This window comes from Danio rerio, chromosome 18, assembly GCF_052040795.2.
Source record: "Danio rerio strain M-AB ecotype USA chromosome 18, GRCz13ab, whole genome shotgun sequence".
NCBI lineage: Eukaryota > Metazoa > Chordata > Actinopteri > Cypriniformes > Danionidae > Danio > Danio rerio.
The window spans coordinates 24,851,190-24,873,358 of NC_141038.1; the positions used below are offsets into that span (position 1 = coordinate 24,851,190).

Below are 22,169 nucleotides of genomic sequence, written 5' to 3' on the forward strand. Positions count from 1 at the left end.
AATGTCTGAACATCAATTTGACGTTTTAATGCATAACAACATTCAATAATAGTAAAAATAATAATAATAATGTTTTTATAACTTCTGAATGGTATCATTTCACTGATTGCACAAAAAATAAAAAGTTTTTTTCAACGGTGATGATACATTTTTAACATCAAATCGACGTATTAGAATGACCAACGTGCCTGTAATAATCAGCATTACCATAGAATAAAAATAGACCATATTTCACAATATTAGTAAAATTGCATTTAATAACAAATATTTGTTGGGCACCTAAATTATGTATCTGAACGGAACAGTTAACTAAAGCTGCGTCCCAAATGGCACACTATACACTATGCACTCATGCACTATGTACTTATGCACTTACACACTCAACAGGATAGTATATGTATGTAGTGGCGTCCCAAATGGCACACTAATGTTTCTTTACTAAGCGGAAATTCAAACCGTTTCCCTGATGACGTTTGACGGTTCCAAATCAGTGAAATAAACGACCGAATTATCAAATATTACCTGCCGTGAGTGTTGCCGCATTTACCATCGGGAGGCACTATAATCACTCTCGTAGAAGAATTTTGTTCTCACCATCCAAAATAAATAAAGTTATTCAACATGTGCGTCCGATAGCTCCGCCTCTTCCGCTACGTGAGCAAACCTGCGGTCGTTGAGTGCGTGAAGTGTCCATCATTACACACTTCATTTTAGCGGCTGAATGAGTGCATCATCCGGGAAATTAAAGTGCACTTATTATTTTTATAGTTTTCAGTGTGAACACACTACTTGCACTATTTATACTTCAAAATGGCGTAGAATAGTGCATAAGTATGCGATTTGGGACGCAGCTTAAGCTTGTCCAAAACGTCCCTAACGACTTGTATTAATGCAATATGAAATGTCGCCAGCAGATGGCACTGATTTTACATGTGCACCAAATAAAAGAGTGGACATTACAGGCTGTGCGACGCATTAGGTGCTGATTCAGTCTCATAAACTTTACTTCAGATAATATTCTAAGGCAGTCTGACAACCGAATAAATTATAAAGCAGCTTAGACGTGTTCACTGGCATTACAGTGTGTCTAAAAAGCAAATTTGTGTCTAAAAAACGGTTTATCGACACTTCAAGCGAAACACCGAAACTCCAATAACTGTTGCAGAACTAGTCCTCATCACCCCGCCCTGCACTCACAAACCGGTCGAAGCTGAAAAATCTCCACAAACACCAGCACTGCTTCTTACAGGTGGATGTGAAAGTTCATTTCTGTTTTTACTCATGTCTTCTACTATGATACACGGACAGTGATTTATCAGGAAACAGGTAAGAGCATACTCATTTGCTGAAGTTGTAAAATAAACTGTAATGGGTTAACGATTTCCTTCAAAAAAGAGCTTCAAATATCGCTTCTACTGCAAATTAATAATACATTGTCAAAGCTGTAGCTTTCGTGTTTATAAATTTAATTAATTTCTGAATGTGTTGCTTACAGCAAATATACAATCTAAACTTTTAATTTGCCAAGTTTGTTACTGCATTTTGTTCTACAAAAATGTAGAAACCTGTTCAACACGCCTCTCTAAACAATTTGCACGCCCGTTTAACATTGTTTAGTAGTATTTTAGTGATGTAACATCACTTTGCTGATAAATCTGTTGACAAATTGTCAGTAAAAATTCTTTAAAATCAGGAGTCTTAAAGACACAAAATAGTTGTTTAGCAAAGTTTATGATTCAGAATTTCTACTTACAAATGGTTTTATGAATTTGAAAAATAAATAAATAAAATAATAATAATAATAATAATAATAACGTAATAATAAATGAAAAGCCTCCGTATATTATTTAGGCAAAATACTCAGATGCTGTTTTGCTTTCCCTCAAGCTTAGGTAAACATACTTGTACTAGATTTGTTCTGAACATTATAAATGTATAAATAATTTTAGAATTTTTAGAAATGTAAAAAATACTGATGTTAGTATGCAATCTATTAAGCAACATTATCTGTCTTTTTTATATGTGGTGAAATAAATGTTTGCCTTGTTTTGGCATCTTGAAAACAAGTAAAAATTGTAAAATAGTCATTTTTTCCCCTGCTCCATCAACAATAAAATGTGGTGTGATCATTTTTCTGAGTAACATCACAGTTCTACCACACAGACAGGCTGATGGTCTGTGATGTGACAGTGGAAGCAGCACTTTTTCTGCATACTTTGCAGTTGACACGTGTGCTCTGCACACACTCTAGTTTATGTCTTGTTTTTTCCAGTTTGGCAATCTAAAAAACAACAACAATGATTTCCAGTTCATCTACGGAAGGATCACTTATCTCCAATCTACTAAACAGATAAACCAGCAATTCAATGTCTTCAGGATTACTAGACACTTTCAGTCAGGTGTGTACAAGCTATTGTAAAACTGCAGGATACTGGCCCAAAACTGGACACACACAACAAGTGTCAGAGAAAATCTGCAATTTTTTTTTTTTCTTCAGAATAAACTGTGGATGTATTCAGAATGATTTTAACTGGATCTTAAAACGTAAAAAGTAAAATAATGTCAACAACAGCAGCATAATTATGTTTACAATTTAAATCCAAGTAGAACCGTTTGTTTGGTAAGAAAACTAGAGCAGGTCTCATAATAACATCATAGAAAATATTACTTTATAAACTGTATTGTATGCAATTGATTTAGACGTTTAAAGATTTGCATATGTTTTAATAATTGAACCGTAATAAATATTAAAAAATGCAACATACGTGTAGGTAATAAATGAATTAAGCACCAAATGATTGCCTCAACTGAATTCTGTGTATTCTATGTACTGCATGCCAACAATGTACAACACTGTGATGATCCAGTGTAAAACATGGTGGACATCAGTGCCTTGCCTTTTGGCTTTAGATATGTTCAAACTATGAGCCAATAATAGATGCCTAAATGTATAACAGAAATGCCTCTTGACCTTAAATGTGATGTGATAATCAAATACTTGATTTAAAAATAAAACATAGCTAAATTGCAGATTAATACAGACAATAAAGGAAAATACAGCCTCACTGGTTAACTATAGGCATTCCATATCAGTTAATACATATCCTGAAAAACATGATATGCTTATTTTTCTGAATTAGGCATGAAAATAGACTAATAGACTAAGCCGACAAGAACATGAATGAATAATCTCAACTCAGCAGACATTGAAGATCCTGTGAGGTGAATATCGCAGATTCACACATTGCGATATTAATGCAGAAATGATCTACTGTATTGTGCAGGCCCTACTGTTAACCTGTAATCTACCTGGAAGGATCAGATACACAGTATAATATAAAATCTCAGATGCACAGGAATAACCATGATTAGAGTTGGCATAAAAAAAATTGACAAAATTTTCCTTAAAATAGCAAAATGAGTTATTTAAATCAGTGGTCCCCAACCTTTTTTTTTTTACCGCGGACCGGTCAACGGTTGTCAATTTTACAATGGACCAGTGTGACCGGTTCCTCACGTGAACACAGCTACTGCACTCGTGCATTCTGGTTAATCATGAACAACTCAGTGCACATGCGATAGTTGCACTATTGCGGTCTGATTATGTTCCAGGTTTATATGCATCAAATACATAACATCTGTGCTAGGGTTGTGTATTGGCAAGGGCCTAACGATATGATGCATATCACGATTCATGGGTCAAGATATTGTGATATATTGCAATAGTTTTTATTAGTATGCATCAGCAGACAAATTAAAATTCCAATTCCAATTTATTTTCTATCCATTTCAATTAATTAGAACTGCACAGTGTGATTGAACAGAGAACTCACTGAAATGTATTAAATGCATATTGTTATTTAACACTGACCTAAAATGTATATGCGACTAAAGTAACATATAAATGAAATAAATAATTTATAAAACTAAAGCAAGTAAAAAAAAATTTAAATGCATCAAGTAAACATAAAACTGGAACACAGTGCTCTAATATGCAGAAAACTATTAGAAAATGACAGTGCGACTGACAGCATCTTGAACATTTTCCTGTGAAAACTGGCCGCACAGGTAAATTGATGGCTTGCACGAAACATTTTACATGCAACATGCTGGCCAGCTGTGCTGCTATGGTCATGTTTGACGCGTTTTCTTTTACAAAGACAGGTCCTTCCATGTGATGTCCCATTCTTCCTATGCAGTTTTCAGTAACTCTGCAATGTTAGTAAAGGCAGACTGCAGCTTGTTATTGATGTTATCCAGTGTAGTTTGCCTTGAATCAAGAGGTTTCGGTTGAGGTTGCAGTGCCACTAAATCATCTGCGTGGTGTCTTATTAGGTGATAACGCAAGTTCGTAGTGTTTACCGAATATTTTAAGATAGATTTGCAAAGCTTGCAAATGGCATTTTTTGTTTAATTCAGTACTATGGTATAGTGTCAAAACCAAAGTGCAGCCACACATCAGCTCTAAAAGCTTGAGGGGCATTTATATTTTCCACCATGCTCACTCTTGCTTACTGATACCACACTACTTAGCGTTTTGTTGATAGCGAGTTAGCGACATCTACTGTAGCAATGTAGGAGGTTTTTTGGCACAACTTGAATCGATACTGCAGGTTGGACTATCGATACACTATCGTGAAAAAAATTATCGCGATAGTTCGAAATATCAATATTTTTGCACAGCCCTAATCTGTGCCAAACATTTCAACTGACGAACATATTAACAATAATACAGCCATATAGCCGAATTAAATGTATGCATTGGCATGTTACAGCCCTAATGAGTATGATTATGTGAAACTCCATATAGAAACATATTGCAATGATTTCGGGTACTTACTTAGTGATGCACGCACACATGTATGCACAGTCCATAAATACTCTGCTGATTTGGACTCTATAATACCAGTTTTATAACTTTAAACTATCAACAACCACCAATGATCAATATTCTATCATTCTTCCCTTTCCGTGGTGGATTTTGGCATAGTCCATTTCACGTGAGATGGCAGGGGTGAGTAGAAGAAACCAAGTCACGGGGGGAATGTTTTCTACAGAAATAATTTATGATTTCTTATGTGGCCCGGTACCAATTGTTCCACGGACCGGTACCGGTCCGCGGCCCAGTGGTTGGGGACCACTGATTTAAATAGCATATTAGAGATCATTTAATTGTACTAAACTATATTGTATGTGCTTCAAGTACAGCAGACCCCCCACAGATATAATCTATGCAGCAGATGCTGTTTACTTGTGTACAACAATGTTAGCAAGCTTAAAGTATGTTTGTGAAACTATTTTGGTGCTCCAGGACCTAATCTGTCACAGACAGGGTGCACGTTATGTAATATGACAACAAAGTGCGGATGTATACTACAATAAATCTAAACCTCAGTCATTTCATAAATCTGATGGAGGCTGTTAAACTTTCTTTCTTTCTTTCTTTCTTTCTTTCTTTCTTTCTTTCTTTCTTTCTTTCTTTCTTTCTTTCTTTCTTTCTTTCTTTCTTTCTTTCTTTCTTTCTTTCTTTTTCTTTCTTTCTTTCTTTCTTTCTTTCTTTCTTTCTTTCTTTCTTTCTTTCTTTTTTTGGGTGATAATTGTGTGATAGGTGCTTTGATCAACCTATACCTCAGCTGAGTATTGGTGAGAGTGTACTGTTTGTACTTTACTCTCTCCACCTTTGATGTCTGTCGGTACTGAACCAAAACCAAAAACCTAAACACTTTTTATTTCAGCTCCCTAACTATTAGAACAGATCTGCCCATAATATGAATATAAGAAAAAAGTTATGTACATTTACTATATATGTAATAAACAGTTGATGTACTTAACTGATATAATCATTTTGTAGTGTATGTCTGTAAATGATCATGCCAAAGAATTAAAAAAATAAAAATAAATTAAAAAGTCACTCAATTTTTACTTACCCCCAATTGGTTTGATATGAACTTGTTACTAATTCTGATCTAGGGCGCTTTGAAATCAGATTGTTTTACACTCATTTAATACTCAGTTTCAATTTCAGTGTTCAAAAATCTGTTCTAGGTAATATATATTCAATTAAATTCCTTACATTATGTTACACATTATAAGACATGGGACGATAACTGGTTTTGTGGTTCATTGAGGTTTTGAAAAGCCAATCTGTTAAAATTTTCTGTTATACTGTCCCTAAGGTATTTGTAAATTGTTGTTTTTTTTTGTTTTTGTTTTTTTATGACTATTTTATAATTTATTTATTTTGGGGGGGGGGGGGGGGGTGTCTGTAGTTTCCACAGCGGAATGAACCGCCAACTTATCCTGCATATTTTACATATTTTACATTTTATATCCTATCATGTTTTTATGCAGTGAATGCCCTTTCAGCTGCAACCCATCACTAACAAACAACCATACTTTACACACTCATTGACACTAGGAATGCTCAAAGTAATCGATTAACCGTTAACCGAAAGGGTCCGTTTGTAACCGAATTATGGTATCAGTTAAACGATTAAAAAAATATTGTTTTACATATTTTATATTCGCTGCATAAGGGGCTGATCGAATGTGCTTTTTGCGTTTAGAGGGAGCCATCTTTTGAATGGTTTACTAAAAGCCGCAAGTGTTTTGCACACGGCTCAACCCAGAGCAGCAGTGTGTGTGTTGTCAAGACAACTACAGAGAACTTTTAAAGAGCATGGTTCCTGCTACATTCATTCTTCCATGGCGAGGCGCCACACCAAAATGTATCCCTCCACAGCTTCTCATTCTAAACATTTAGTTGTTGTTGTTGTTTTTAATAGCGGGTTATAATCACACCAAAACGTATTAAAAGGTAAGTGAATTTTCTGTAAAAGTGATGTGCGCTATTTGTTAAACCCATTGAGGTTACGTGCTGACAGACTGACAGGTGCGTGATGCGTGAAGCCAGCAAAAACAATGTAGTTTTCAGGTATGATGAACACAGTTTCCATAATTTTAATTTATTTAAAGATAAAGGTATGTGGTTCTGCATACAGTGACTTTATCTTGCTGGAGTTTATAGCCGTTTTACTTTACTTCAGGTTGCATTAAAGTCTATTGGAGACATTCAGAAATATTCCTAGCAAATCTAATGAATGTTGGAGACATACTCACTACATAAATGCACTAAATCGCATTTCAGCAGTGTTTATTTGAGAGCGCACCAGAAGATCTGCGCTTGACCAGCATATTTGAGGGGTGTGTAAGAGGTTTTGTTCACAAGCAGAGGAAATCGGCGCACTTCTTTTTTTTTCCTTTTCAACATAAAAGGTGTTTTTAGAAAGGAAAAAAACAACAACAAAACTGTTTACAAAAAGTCAACATATGCAGGCGTTGTCATTTACTTTTCGTTATGCAGCGCGCACACTTGAAGAGAGAGAGAGGAAACCTTATATCAAGACATAATCTTTAAAATAATGATTTCTATTAAAAATGTAAAAAAAAGTTTTGTGATTATAACAATAACAGCGGGTCATTAAATAAATGCATATTTTCCCTGGAGCGAGCGATTTGAGGAAGTCTGCTATTTTATTTGACGGAAGAAAAAAAAACATATGATTGGGGGAAAAAACAGCCTATGCCTGTTCTTAAAAAAGACCAGTCAGTGTTTTTGGTTTGTAATCTAAATAAACAATTTAAGTAAAAATTAGGGCAGGCCTATTTATTTTATTCATTTTCCTTAGTTTATTCTGGTTGTTTATTGGAAACATGTACGGCAGGTGCGTGAAGATGATTTGTTGTTATGTTCTGTTATTAATATGTTCGCATGGTAAAATAAATCAGTATTTTAAAATGCAATATTTAATGTGTCAGACACAAAATAGAAGTTAAAAAAATAATAATAATAATTTAATAATAATCTGACCAGTTAACCCTTAATATCCGATTAAGGAGCCGCGGTTATCGGTGAGCAAAATAACCCGAAATGAGCATCCCTAATTGACACGCATACACTACAGACAATTTAGCCTACTCAATTCACCTGTACCGCATGTCTTTGGAATTGTGGGAGAAACCAGAGCACCCGGAGGATACCCACTGGAACAAAGGGAGAACATGCAAACTTCACACAGAAATGCCAACTGACCCAGCCGAGGCTCAAACCAGTAACCTTATTGCTGTGTGGTGACAGCACTACCTACTGACACCTCGTTGCCCCCAATTAGTTTTTTATGATAATAATAAAGCAAAAAATAACACTGCAACTTTGCTCTGTAAATAACTCATTGTTTAGTGCACAGCCACATTTTGTGTCTTTCTGCTACATAGTGAATTCCATTTATGAATTCCATGAATTAGGGCATGTTTTCCACAAAGCATGGGCTGGTATAAGATTCTGACGGTATGATAACCTTGGGTAAAAATATCACAGCTCCACGATATAACGGTATAGTAATTACTGCTGTAAAAACATGTTCTTTTTAAATGTCCAGGTAAAAAACAACAACTTTTTCCCCATTGAACATGGCACATATTTTTTAACATTTAAAATATTTTGAAACAATAAATGTCAGGCTAAATTATTTAAGTAAGTCATGGACTTCTGCCGTCTTAATTAGTTTCAAAAACACAGATTTCTTTTTAACTTTAAAAGGCATCTTTGGATATATTTTCTTTGGATATAAAGCAAGCCTCTGCACTATTCAACAGTACAGCATGCTGGATGTTGGTTTATTATTTGTTTTTCAGATGTTTCCTGAATCATGGACTGACCAATAACTTGTAATGTGGAGGGTCCTTTTCTATTGTTACCCTATTGTTAAAAATAAATAAATAATCAAAATTGTCATAAAAAACGTAAAAAAAAAAAACTTGCAAATACCTTAGGACTGGTGTAACGGAAAATTTTAATGGTTTTAAAAACTTGACTTTTCAAAACCGCGGTATACCTTAAATCCGGTTATCGTCCCATGCCTATTTTACATTGTTGACCCTACAACAAACAAACACTGTAGTGTAACGTAATGTTTTACTCTGACTATATTTAAACCATTGTTTCCTTACAGTTTTCCGTCTAATTTCATTTGTCTTTTTCCGTAGTTTGTCGTGAATTCATCTGAAGTGCAGTTTCATCCACAATCACAATGGACCCAAGGAAGAAAATGTGGTCCAATCTCCGGGAGAGAGCAAAGCCTGTGCTAAATCTGAAGATTGGAAAGAAGAAGAAGAAAACCCCTCTGAAATACCGGAGGAGCATGTCAGTACCAGACCTCAGGTTTAACCCCCGCGCCATGATGGCTTTACAGGATGAGTCCAGCACACCGAGTCAAGCCTCTGCCTTCTTTGATAACACAGACGGTTTAGGTGACATAGATGATACAGCTAGCGAAACCTCCAGTGTAGCATTTTCTGAGCGTTTCAGTGTAGCTGACGTCCCATACGTCTGCAGCCCAGCACCATCAGAAAGATCAGCTCCCGTCGACTTCCCAGTTTCAGCGGAAACCGATAAACGTCAAAGAGCCACTACATGGTACTTCGAGGATTCGGATTCGGTGACTGGAGTCACACCTTCATCTGCAGAACTACAGATGACAGCTGGTCATGCTGAGAGGAGGCCAACAGAGTCTTCAGATAAACTGGTGGCGGCCCTCGGCAGAGCTCGTGCTTTAGATGACATGTCTATTTCATCTGAGGAGAAAGCTTGGCATACTGAACATGAGCCATCCTCTCCTTTGTCTATGTTTGTTGTAGGATCAGCTGAGTATCTGGTAAGTCATTAGGGAGTATTATCATGTCCTACAAAAGTTTGGAGATACATATTTAAGTTTAATTTATAAAAAAAAAAAATGGAAAATGTGTTATAGTTTCCATCATAATTTAAGCTTTGTTTTCCCACATACAGTAGTTCAACATTGTCACAATTTGAAACATTGCCATTAGCTAATCACAAGAGGCTGTGATATGAAATATATATGTATTATTTAATTTTCCCCACCCTGAGCAAATGCGTGACTGCCGTCTGTGTGTGATGGTCTTACTAGCCAATTGAGTGAGCATACTTTCATTCTGCCCAATCAGAATTTCGCAACCGAACTATGCGGAATGCCCAGGTCCAAAGGAAAGTACAGGGATAAAGGCGTCTGATATACAATATATCAAATATACAAATTAATAGTAATATACAAACTAATATCAAAGAAAAACAGGACATCAGTAATATGGGAAAATTTTGGATCCAAAGTCACACACCAAATAAAAACAGTAAATTTTTTAGAGCTGTCGCAGAATTGTCTACAGATTATTGACCTGAAGCTTGCCTACAAAATTACGTAGCAAATCAAATCGCAATCACAATATCTGTCAGAAAAATCGCAATGAGATATTTTCCCCAAATCGCACAGTGCTACATCACAAAAAAATAATTTGCATGAATAATTAACTACATATAATGTCTAATAATATATGTCAAACTGGAAAAGTTAAGTTTGTAAACAAACTTTAAAATTTAGTATGAATTAGCATGTTGCTAGTATGTTTATAGTATGAATTAGCATGTTGCTAGTATGATTAAATGTTTGTTATTATGTTTTTAGAATGGATTGTATGCTGTTAGTATATTTCTAGTATGTTAGTATGTCGTTAGTATGTTTCTAGTATGGATTGTTATATTGTTAGTTTGTTCCTAGTATGAATTTGTATGTTTCTAGTATGAATTGGTATGTTGTTAATATGTTTCTAGTATGGATTGTTATGTTGTTAGTATGTTTCTAGTATGAATTTGTATGTTTCTAGTATGGATTGGTATGTTGTTAGTTTGTTTATGAATTAGTATGTTTGTAGTATGAATTGGTATGTTGTTAGTTTGTCCAATGTAAAGTCAATGGCAGTTTTTTTACAATGGAAGTGTATGGGACAGTTGCTAGGGTGCAGTAAGTGATTACTAGGGGGTAGCTCGTAAGTTGAAAGGTAATCAGTGATTGGCAGATTGGTAGTCTGAGTTAAATGAGCCCAACCTTAAGACTATTTGACAGTTATGAGTACACAAAATTTGGTCCAATGTTAAGTCAATGGGACTTTTTCATATTTTCCGGGTCAGTTTTCAGAAAACTGTAAGTTGGATCAGTTAGAAAAAAAAGAGCAACTTAATTCAGTATAGTTTGGAGTTAGTTTGGTGGTTGTAGTATGACCGGTCTAGGAGGAAATGCGTTCTTAATATAGTCTAAGAAGAAGACGGAAGAAAAAGAGTAAGTTTATGTAGTATAACAGTATGTTGGTTTTTTTAAGCCACCATAATTACAGTTTATATATAATATGTTATGTAGTTTGCCCCCCTGAATTATTATCACCCCTGTTTATTTTTTTCCCCAATTTCTGTTTAATGGAGGGAAGATTGTTTCAACACATTTCTAAGCATAATAGTTTTAAAAACCTATTTCTAATAACTGATTTATTTTATCTTTGCCATGATGACAGTAAATAATATTTTACTTGATATTTCTCAAGACACTTCTATACAGCTTAAAGTGACATTTAAAGGCTTAACTAGGTTAAAAAGGTGAACTAGGCAGGTTAGGGTAATTAGGCAAGTTATTCTTTAACGATGGCTTGTCCTGTAGACTATCGAAAAAAAAATTAGCTTAAAGGGGCTAATAATTTTGTCCCAAAAACAGTTTTTAAAAAATTTAAAACTGTTTTTATTCTAGTCGAAATAAAACAAATAAGACTTTTTTCAGACGAAAAAATATTATCAGACATACTGTGAAAATTTCCTTGCTCTTTTAAATACTATTTGGGAAATATTTAAAAAAGAATAAAAAATCAAAAGGGGGCTAATAATTCTGAATTCAACTGTATATATATATATATATATATATATATATATATATATATATATATATATATATATATATATATATATATACAGTATTCTACTATTTAACCTCAAAAAAGAGAAAGAAATGTGTATGTTGCCAAATCCTCAATTTGCCATCTGTTGTATTCAATGTACGATAGATAAATGACAAACATTACTCAGTTCTTAGCAGAGGCAAACTAATGCAGAACTGTCTCATCTGATACAGCTTAATCTCTCCCTCAGGACACTCCTAATGAAACCAGTGACTTTGATGATCTCTCAGAACATGAACGAAATGTGAGTATTTTTAAAAGAAAATGTACTTTTAGACATTATCGTTCTACACAGTCAGTGTAGCTTTTCTATTTGGAATAGTGCCAATGTTACTAATATTAATAAAAAATCATCCAGGCTTGAGCAAAGTGTCCTGCACGCTACTTTTCAGATCTCAGGAGGGTTAACAGAGAGTCAAAGTGCTGCAGGTCTACAGAAGCTCCAGTATCTTCTCACCATCAATCTAAAGGAAGGCAGAAACCTGGTTGTCAGAGACCGTTCAGGTACTGAACTCTTAAACACTGACTAATACAGATGACTAATGTTGGAGGACACTGGCTGGTGTGGTTTAATTCATACAGTAGATGTTGCATTGCTGTATGCTTGCATCACTATGCTTACTTTAATAGTTATTATATCTATATTTAGGTCATTTTGACCTTGTAGTTTGGCCTAGAATTCATAAGACACACCTTTATGTTGTGACTATTTTACAGAGAATTAAGTGGAATGATTCATGTGTTCTGATGGGTTTTCTGTTCTTAATGTCAAAATCTTCCATTCTGATTTATTCTGTCCTTTAATATGCATGGTCATTTTACTTTTAGATGCAGCTTAGTTGTATGCAGTTTTTGTTGTCAAGATGTCATGCATTTTGATTAGCTTTTGTCTTTAGTATTTTCCTTCTGATGATATTTTAGTTTTTAATTGTCTTGTTGACCACGTGTTAGAATGTTGCCTATTTGAGGATTAAATTCAATTCAATTAATCTTCTATAGCGCTTTTACAATGTAGATTGTGTCAAAAAAGCGTTACATAGAAGTTCAAGTAAATTGAAAACTGTGTCAGTCCAGTTTCCAGAGTTGAAGTTCAGTTTAGTTCAATTCAGTGTGGTTTAAGTTTCACTGCTGAAAGTCCAAACACTGAAGAACAAATCCATTAATGCACAACTCCACAAGGATGTGTGTGTGTTTGGCATTGAATCATATTGGTTTTTGCACATCTGATTGGTTAGGTAGAGTAATATTGGATGACATCTGTACTATTCTCTGACTTTGCATTTCCTTCTGAGCTGTACTGTAAATTTTTTGAGTTTTAGGCAAATATTATAAGCAAATAAGGAACGCGGAATCAGAAATGATTCATAGAAGTTAAAAGTTAGGTTAAAAGTTAAGCCTTAAAATACAGATACACACATATGAGCTGAAATTTACACTTCCATAAGATCAGTAGTTCAGTAGTTTTTTAATGTAAGGATGGGCCATTTATATGGACACACCTTAATAAAATGAGAATGGTTGGTGATATTAACGTCCTGTTTGTGGCACATTAGTTTATGTGTGGGGGCAAACATTTCAAGATCGGTGGTGACCATAGTGGCCATTTTTAAGGTCATCTTGGATCCAACTTTTGTTTTTTTCAATAGGAAGAGGGTCATTTGACTCATCAAACTTAATTGGAATTTCACAAGTAAAAACAATGATGTACTTGGTTTATTCTTTCATGAGTTAATTACAAGTTTCTGACCACTTTTAAAATGTGCTCAATGTGCTGTCCATTGTGTTGGATTGTCATTGCAATCCTCTTCTCCCCCTCTTCACACACTGATAGCAACACTGCAGGAGAAATGCCAGCACAGACTTCCAGTATCCGTAGTTTCAGGTGCTGCACATCTTGTATCTTCTCACCATAATTTCATATCTAGATAAAATAGCCTAAGCTAGATTGAAATAATTTAAAGAATTACCAATATGGGATATAATAAAATCATATTAAATAAATAAACCAATATAAAACAAACAAAAGCTATAAGAATGTAGGTATATACAATACATAAATAAATAATTTTTAAGCCATGTATAACTTTTATTTTTAGATTTTTTTTTTAGATATTTTAGATTTTTTTTTGTCAAATTTTATATTTATTTTAGATATTTTATAAAACAATAAACACCAGAGGAGGTGTAAAATATTATTTATAAAGTATTTGGATATGGTGATATTAATCCAATCGTGCAAACAGAGCATTTTTTGGGTAAGTGAAAGCAGAGACTACCTTTTTTTCTGTCATCCAGTCCTGCGCAGCACTGCTTTACAAATGCATTCGGGATAACTGCAAATACAAAATGTGTTCTATGTCCTTAAACAAATGTTTATGCTTTTATATGACGTGGTAAAATGTGTTGTGTAAAACCATGTTGTGCTGTGACGCAGTTTACTGTGAAAATGTGATTTTCTTTAAATCACTTGTGCCTTCTCTGTAGCCATATCTGTATATCTACATTCTTGTGTAAAGTATCTCAGATGAAACTGCTTTTGTTAAGAAGTTTCCTTATGGTAATGATTTGTAATCTACTGCTAAACTGCCATTTACACATACACACACATACTAAATACATGTGTGTGTGTGTGTGTGTGTGTGTGTGTGTGTGTGTGTGTGTGTGTGTGTGTGTGTGTGTGTGTGTGTGTGTGTTATATATAAAAATGTATATAGTTATGTAACATATCTGGTATTTAAATGCGTCTTATATGAGCACTTCAGTTTAGATTTCATAGAGAAGCCTCTCTCTGATTTCACTATGTTCTGCATGACTTTTGAGTGCTCAGAGTGACACACCACTGCTGTTGATAGAACAAACCCATTTTACACAGCTTAGGAATTCATGAAAATTGTGTTGATGGTAACAACTATTTCAGTCGTTAATCCATGATTTGCTGCATTGCAGTGAAGTTCCTTGTTTTGTTACACTTTCCAGTCGTGACTTTGTTACAGAGATACAGTTTTTCACTTACCATTATTTACTTACCCTGCACTTGTTCCAAACCCATTTGAGTGTCTTTTTTCTGTTAAACACAAAGGAAGATATTCTGAGGGATGTTGGAAAAATCAGCCACAAACATGGGTATTTTCCAAACTGCACTTGTTTCTAAGCAATTTCACTAATTAAGTGTCGGGTGACTGACCTAAAACTTTTTAAAAACTCTGGCCACGGTGAAGATTTTCTAAAACTCTGGGTACAGTCAGTGTGGTTTTGAGGACACCACAACCAGTGTTTTCACCCCATTTGCTCCTTTCCAACAAGGCTGAGTTCACACCAAATGCGGAAGACGTGAATGAGACAAATTCTGCTCATTCGTGGCAAACGTATCACATTTTCCCGCATTGTTTACACCGCTGGACAGTACCTTGTTTGGACTGACTTGTATGCAGTTTACTGGCAAAAACAATTCATTCCCCTTTTGGTGTGAACCCAACAAAAAAGGCTTTTATCGCCACCTGTTGGTTTAGCATGCTCTTAACGAGGCATATCGAATTTCCAATTTACATAACGAATTTTGTAAGTGGAAAAACTAAGCGTTTCACTGGCAAGAAAACAGTTAAACAGAGCATCTGCAGCGGGAGAATGAGAGATGAGCCTCCTCATTATTTAGGCCTACTTTCGCTCTCGTGGATAGGGAAATTATTACATCAATTAACCTTATAAATAATTTATTTTTTTTGTTAAGCGCAAAGATTTGTTTCAAAACTATTTCTAAATTCAGTTCTAATTTTCAACAAACCAATTAATAAACAATAATAACGAAGTGTGATCAAAAGTTATATCCTAAAACACATGCTGTGCCCCATAGGGTCTAAAAAACAGATGGGCAAATCTAAGCTTGTTTTTAATAAAACAAATATATATATATATATATATATATATATATATATATATATATATATATATATATATATATATATATATATATATATATATATATATTAGGGATGTAACGGTATTGTAAATACCGTCATACCGCAATAGCAATGTTTTTCGATATTACCGTAGTCGCATGACTCGATAAAACTATAGGTCTTCTGAGAAAATTTGCTCAGGCGAATGAAGCGAACGGGAGGTAGCGGAAACTACAATTCCCATCAGTCCAGGCGTGGCCATCATCCTTTGCTGTCTGTTGTCGCTACAGATCCAGTAATGCGGAAATGGAGTGTGCGGGGATGAAAAAGAGCTGGAAATGATCGAACCTAAGCAGGTGTTGTTGCCACGCGCGTACTGAATAGCGGTGTTGTCGCGCGCGTTCTGATCAGCTGTGTTGTCGCAGACGTACTGTAAAGCGGGGAGGGGGGGTTGAGCGCGCATACTCAAGAGCGGTGTTGTCGCACGCCTAATGAAGGGCGGAGGGTGTGTCGCGTCGCGGGGGCACTTTTGATCATTTTGGAAGGGCATTTTCTATCCAAGACTAAAAAGGGCATGTGCACTGCACAGGTTGAGCCCTATGTGTGCTCGTGCCTGCAAGTTGGGGAATACGTCTAATAACAGTCATGGGGACTGCAGAATACAGCACACTGTTCAGATTGATGCAGACATTGACTTGTACCGCAAAGAGACCTCTATCTCACTTATGGCTTGTCCTCTCAAGTGGGGGAAAGACAATGCACAACGTTACCCACTGCTGTCAACCTAGGCCAAGTCACATCTCTGTCCCAGAAACCTCAGTCCCAAATGAGAGGCTTTTTTTCTGTTGCAGGGGACATTGTAAATACCCAGAGATACCAGCTTTTACTAGATTATAGTTATATGATAATTTTCCTTAAAACCCATCTTTATCTAAGTGAGTGAGTGGGTGATTAAATGTTGAATGTGATGAGTTTTCAACAATACTAAATTGAAACTTTATTTTTTTTACATGGTTTAATAATTTTTTGTTATTAAAATTGAAGTTCCTGTTTCAAAGCTTACAGATAGATGGCTAATTTGTATGTGCCTCCTTTTTTAGATCAGAACACCTATGGGTGCACATATGAGCGCAAATGCATTAACTATTTAAACAGCATGGCGCAAAATGTCAAAACAATATTTTAAAAAATGAAAGCGGGAAAACTGTTTATTAAAGTAAAATATGAACATGTGGACATGGCCTTAAGTCAGTAGCTGGACAGTAGTTATTCTGTTGTGATTTAAGTCGGCCGATTGAATGCATTTTTGACAAGCTCTGATAATGGACACATTTAAAATGTACTGTATTAGACCCTGTTACATGTCTATTATTTACCATTGTTCACTTGTAACTAGATTGACACAAACATATCTTAAAGTTTAAACACAGTTGTGCAGGAACAATGTGTGAATATAGCCAGCCTCTAATAGTAAAAAAATAAAGAAATCAAATTTTTAATAGAATTTATGGTAAGTACGGGTGACACAGTGGGTTTGCTGTCACCTCACAGCAAGTGACATTTCTGTGTGGAGTTTCCATGTTCTCCCTGCGTTCACGTGGGATTCCTCCGGGTGCTCCGGTTTTCCCCACAGTCTAAAGACTACACTATAGGTAAATTGGGTAAGCTAAATTGTCTGTAGTGTATGTGTGTGAATAGGAGTGTATGGGTGTTTCTCTGTGATGGGTTGCAGCTAGAAAGGCATCTGCTGTGTAAAACATACACTGGATAAGTTGGCGGTTCATTCCACAGTGGCGACCCCAGATTAACAAAGGGACTAAGTTGAAATAAAAATGAAGGAATAAATAAATTTTAAGTATTATATTGAAATAAATACATAAAAACAAACATTTTGATTGACATTTTCCCTCTGCATATGTACTCAGAGGGGGAATGTTCCACTCATTAGTGATTAGTGATTAGCATAGACAGCCCTGAGTGAGAGCAGCCATCTGCCTTTACACTTTTAAATCTTCTGCGTAGCTCCACCTACTTTTGAAAAGAGGCTGGCAGCATCTCATTTGAATTTAAAGCAACAAGTCAATAAAATAACACAAATTCAAAAATCAAAGCCTAAAAGAGGCAGTTTCAAATAGTTAAACAGTGTGTAATAAACAGTGTTTTTGTGTGTTATTCTGAGCTAAAACATGTGCACTCTAGTGACATCAGAGATTTATTTTACACCTGGTAAAAAATGACACAATGGGTTACCTTTAATAAGGTGCAAAAACTGCCTAACTGATATAACAGTAATAAAACTGTTCAACACACTAATAAAGGTAACTATGTTACAGTTTTTTACAATGGCTATGACACTTTTTTCAATACATTTAACAAGTTTGCTAAACTCTTAACGCAACAACACACCTAAAATACACAATTGGCAAAACAGTTAATTTTATGCTCAAAATCACACATTGTAAACTAAACCTCTAAACTACTTTTCAAAATACAATAATAAACAAACACACTACACCATGTCTAACAAAACACTGCAATCATGTTTCAAAATGAAATTATTGTTCAAAACACAAACACATGTTCTCTTCAAACATAAACATTCAGTCAATCAGAACACACTGACAATAAAAACACTATCATCAGCTGACATTACAGAAACTCCATTAGTTTATGTGTCAGCTCTGCCCTTATATTTGAAGTCTCGTTACAGTTTTGTTTCGTTGGGTTAAGTAAACGCATGCATTTTCTTTCGTTTACGGCAAAAATTCTATACAAAACGAAGAAAAAAAATTGCTTTATAAAATTTACAGTTTATGTAAAAAAAATACAGACACAGAATTTCTGCAGTACAGACTTTTTTTGCAGAAGGACATCACTGCAAACAGGAAAAGCACCACAATTATAATAAAATAACAAAGTAATCTTCTATTCTGCCCGGTCTTTTGCCACATGTTCTCATCCACATTATACTTGATATCTTCTGTGGCCCGGCACGGTAACTGTGGCCTTTTGGCCTATTATGTTTTTCCTACGGCGACATCCCCAGCCTTGTCAACATTGAAAATTTCATGTGGTACTTGATTGGCCTCTAACTTCATGACTCTCTGAAAGTAATTAGACACAGTGTATGCAAATGCTGTATATGTACTGTATGTACTAATGAACTCCAGGTTTAAAGAGTAGTTTACTGCAAAACACACTGTGTATAGTACAGTAATGACTGTATTGCATAATCTTACATGGACGTATTGGTGACAGAGTTCTTTGATGTTCCTTTCAAAAACCTCAAGAGTCCTCTATTAGAACATATGATCATGTGATTGGAAAAACCAAAACAAGACATGAGTGTGCTTTCTAGATGGGAATCAGCTGTCATATATATATATATATATATATATATATATATATATATATATATATATATATATATATATATATATATGAGAGACTCATATTGCAGTTGTCATAGCAATTGTAAAAAACTGTAAATGACTGGCATTTTAGTTCTGTGGAAATCACTTTTACAACCTTTGTAGTTTTGCAGGTTGCACTATTACAGTTTTTTACAATTGCTATGACACTTTTATCAATACATTTAACAAGTTTCCTAAACTCTTAACACAGTTAGCACAACATCCGTCTTCGTGGGCTATACAATTAACACATTTCTTGTTGCTTTGACACAAAATGCATCCAGTTAACACAAATTTAAAATGCTTTAACTTATTTTACACACAAGCACAACCAAGAACAAAACAATGTAATTTTACAGTCAAATTTACAAATGCTTTAGCACAGTATGTCAGAACAGATAACACCATGTTCTAAACAGAAATTATATAGGATAAAGTCATAGTGAACAGCTGTTCTAATTGTGAATTGAAACACAAATATATTCCTTATATTTTATTCAATTGCCAATGAGAAACAGCATATTGCAGTTATATAAATATATATATATATATGTAACCGCAATATGATGTTTCTCATATACATTATTTTTTATATATATATATATAACTCTGTCACCAATACGCCCATGTAAGATTATGCAATATAGTACAATACACAGTGTGTTTCGAAGTAAACTACTCTTTAAACCTGGAGTTCATTAGTACATACAGTACATATACAGTACAGCATTTGCATACACTGTGTCTAATTACTTTCAGAGAGTCATGAAGTTAGAGGCCAATCAAGTACCACATGAAATTTTCAATGTTGACAAGGCTGGGGATGTCGCTGTAGGAAAAACATAATAGGCCATAGGGCCACAGTTACCGTGCTGGGCCTCAGAAGATATCAAGTATAATGTGGATGAGAACATGTGGCAAAAGCCTGGGCAGAATAGAAGATTACTTTGTTATTTTATTGTAATTGTGGTGCTTCTGATGTCCTTCTGCAAAAAAAGTCTGTACTGCAGAAATTCTGTGTCTGTATTTTTTTTTTTACATAAACTGTAAATTTTATAAAGCTATTTTTTTCTTCGTTTTGTAAAGAATTTTTGCAGTAAAAGAAAGAAAATGCATGCATTTACTTAACCCAACGAAACAAAACTGTAACGAGACTTCAAATATAAGGGCAGAGCTGACACATAAACTAAAGTTTCTGTAATGTCAGCTGATGATAGTGTTTTTATTGTCAGTGTGTTCTGATTGACTGAATGTTTATGTTTGAAGAGAACATGTGTTTGTGTTTTAAACAATAGTTTCATTTTGAAACATGTTTGCAGTGTTTTGTTAGACATGTTGTAGTGTGTTCGTTTATTATTGTATTTTGAAAAGTAGTTTAGAGGTTTAGTTTATAATGTGTGATTTTGAACATGAAATTGTTTTGCCAATTGTGTGTTTTAGGTGTGTTGCTGCGTTAAGAGTTTAGCAAACTTGATAAATGTATTGAAAAAAGTGTCATAGCCATTGTAAAAAACTGTAAGAATCGGGATTTATTTCACAATAGAAAAGAACACATGTAAACACATCAAAACATGTAAAGCCTGTTTATTAGCATAAGTGAAACTAAAGAGTTACTGTGATAACAGTTCTGCCTTAATAGGATTACCACAGACACAACTTAAGGTTCAACTGTTATTGACTGAAATTTTGTCTTCTAGGTGGGTCCTGGAATCTCAAGAATTCTAATTCCTCAGATTGTGAAGATTGTTAAAAGAATTTGCTATAAACAATGTAAATGTTTTAGAATGAAATGATGTTTATCAGATTCATTAATCTCAAACTGAAATGTTAGAGCTGCCTCAAATAGTTCATCCAAAAAAAAAAAAAGTGTTGTCAAGATTTATTCTCTTTCCTCTTGTCCCAACCATACTTGAGTTTTTTTATCTTGTGAACACAACATATATTTTGAAGAATGTGACACCTAAAGTATATCCACTCTCTTCCATAGTGTTTCTTTTTTTTTTCTACTGTGCGTGTGGATTAATTGCAAAAATTAATTTATGTGTTTCCCTATAGCTAATTAATTTAGTGGGTAACATTTTACAATAAGGTTTATTAGTTAATGCATTTACTAACATTAACTAATCATGAACAACACATGTACAGCATTTATTAATCATAATTTAACATTTACTAATGCTTTAGTCCAGGGGTCTGAAACTCGCGGCCCGCGGGCCATTTGCGGCCCTCAGTGCAATATTTTGTGGCCCGCGCTGACCGCTGTACACTGACAGAATCAGCGGAGCAGGGAGAGAGAGCGCTCCCCGCTCTGCTGATTCTATCCGAACACAGCGCACTTGTCACTCAATGCGCGTTGTCGTGCGCGTTCTGATCAGCTGTGTTGTCGCGCGCGTTCTGATCAGCTGTGTTGTCGCGCGCGTACTCAAGAGCGGTGTTATCGCGCGCCTACTGAAGGGCGGGACCGAGGGTGTGTCGCGTTGCGGGGGCACTTTTGATCATTTTGGAAGGGCACTTTCTATGCAAGACTAAAAAGGGCATGTGCTCTGCACAGGTTGAGCCCTATGTGTGCACGTGCCTGCCCTGCATCTTATATATATTATAGGTAGATACAGACTGGTACAGACTGATGTGACTGGAGTGGGGTGGGGGTGTTTTATTTATACATATATACGCCTTTTTTTAGGTGAGGGAATGGAAGTTTTGAGTGAGTTCCCCCACTTTTTTCCCTAGGACTTCAATAAGTCAAAGTACAGGTCTAGACTTAATGATGATCATCTTCAAGCCATACTGAGGGTCTTAACTGATTCCGGTCTAAAGCCAAATGTGGTTCAGATTTGTGAGAAGAAGCGCTGTCAAGTCTCTGGCAGCAAGAAGTAGGCAAAAGATGCCATGTTCAGAAGAACTGTTCATAATCTTCACTCAATGTTCTATTAATGTTCAGGACACTTTATGTTCAGAAGAAATAATTAAAACTGTTAATAATGACATTTGAGGACTTTTTTTTGTG

General features: G+C 35.1%; 1 protein-coding gene across 2 annotated transcripts in view; it reads left to right on the forward strand.

Moving 5' to 3' along the window:
• The first annotated feature begins 702 nt into the window (after positions 1 to 702).
• The window catches only part of mctp2a (multiple C2 domains, transmembrane 2a), a 90,070-nt gene continuing 68,603 nt past the window's right edge, over positions 703 to 22,169 (forward strand). The window contains exons 1-4 of one of the 2 annotated variants that reach the window (XM_087293157.1): positions 703 to 1,326; positions 9,046 to 9,713; positions 12,044 to 12,097; positions 12,246 to 12,357. In XM_087293157.1, the coding sequence (XP_087149283.1) occupies positions 9,090 to 9,713; positions 12,044 to 12,097; positions 12,246 to 12,357 (790 nt within the window). In that variant the 5' untranslated portion in view covers positions 703 to 1,326; positions 9,046 to 9,089. Of the gene's footprint in view, positions 1,327 to 2,272; positions 2,400 to 9,045; positions 9,714 to 12,043; positions 12,098 to 12,245; positions 12,358 to 22,169 lie in introns of those variants that run through there. The other variant, XM_087293158.1, reaches the window with a different exon arrangement.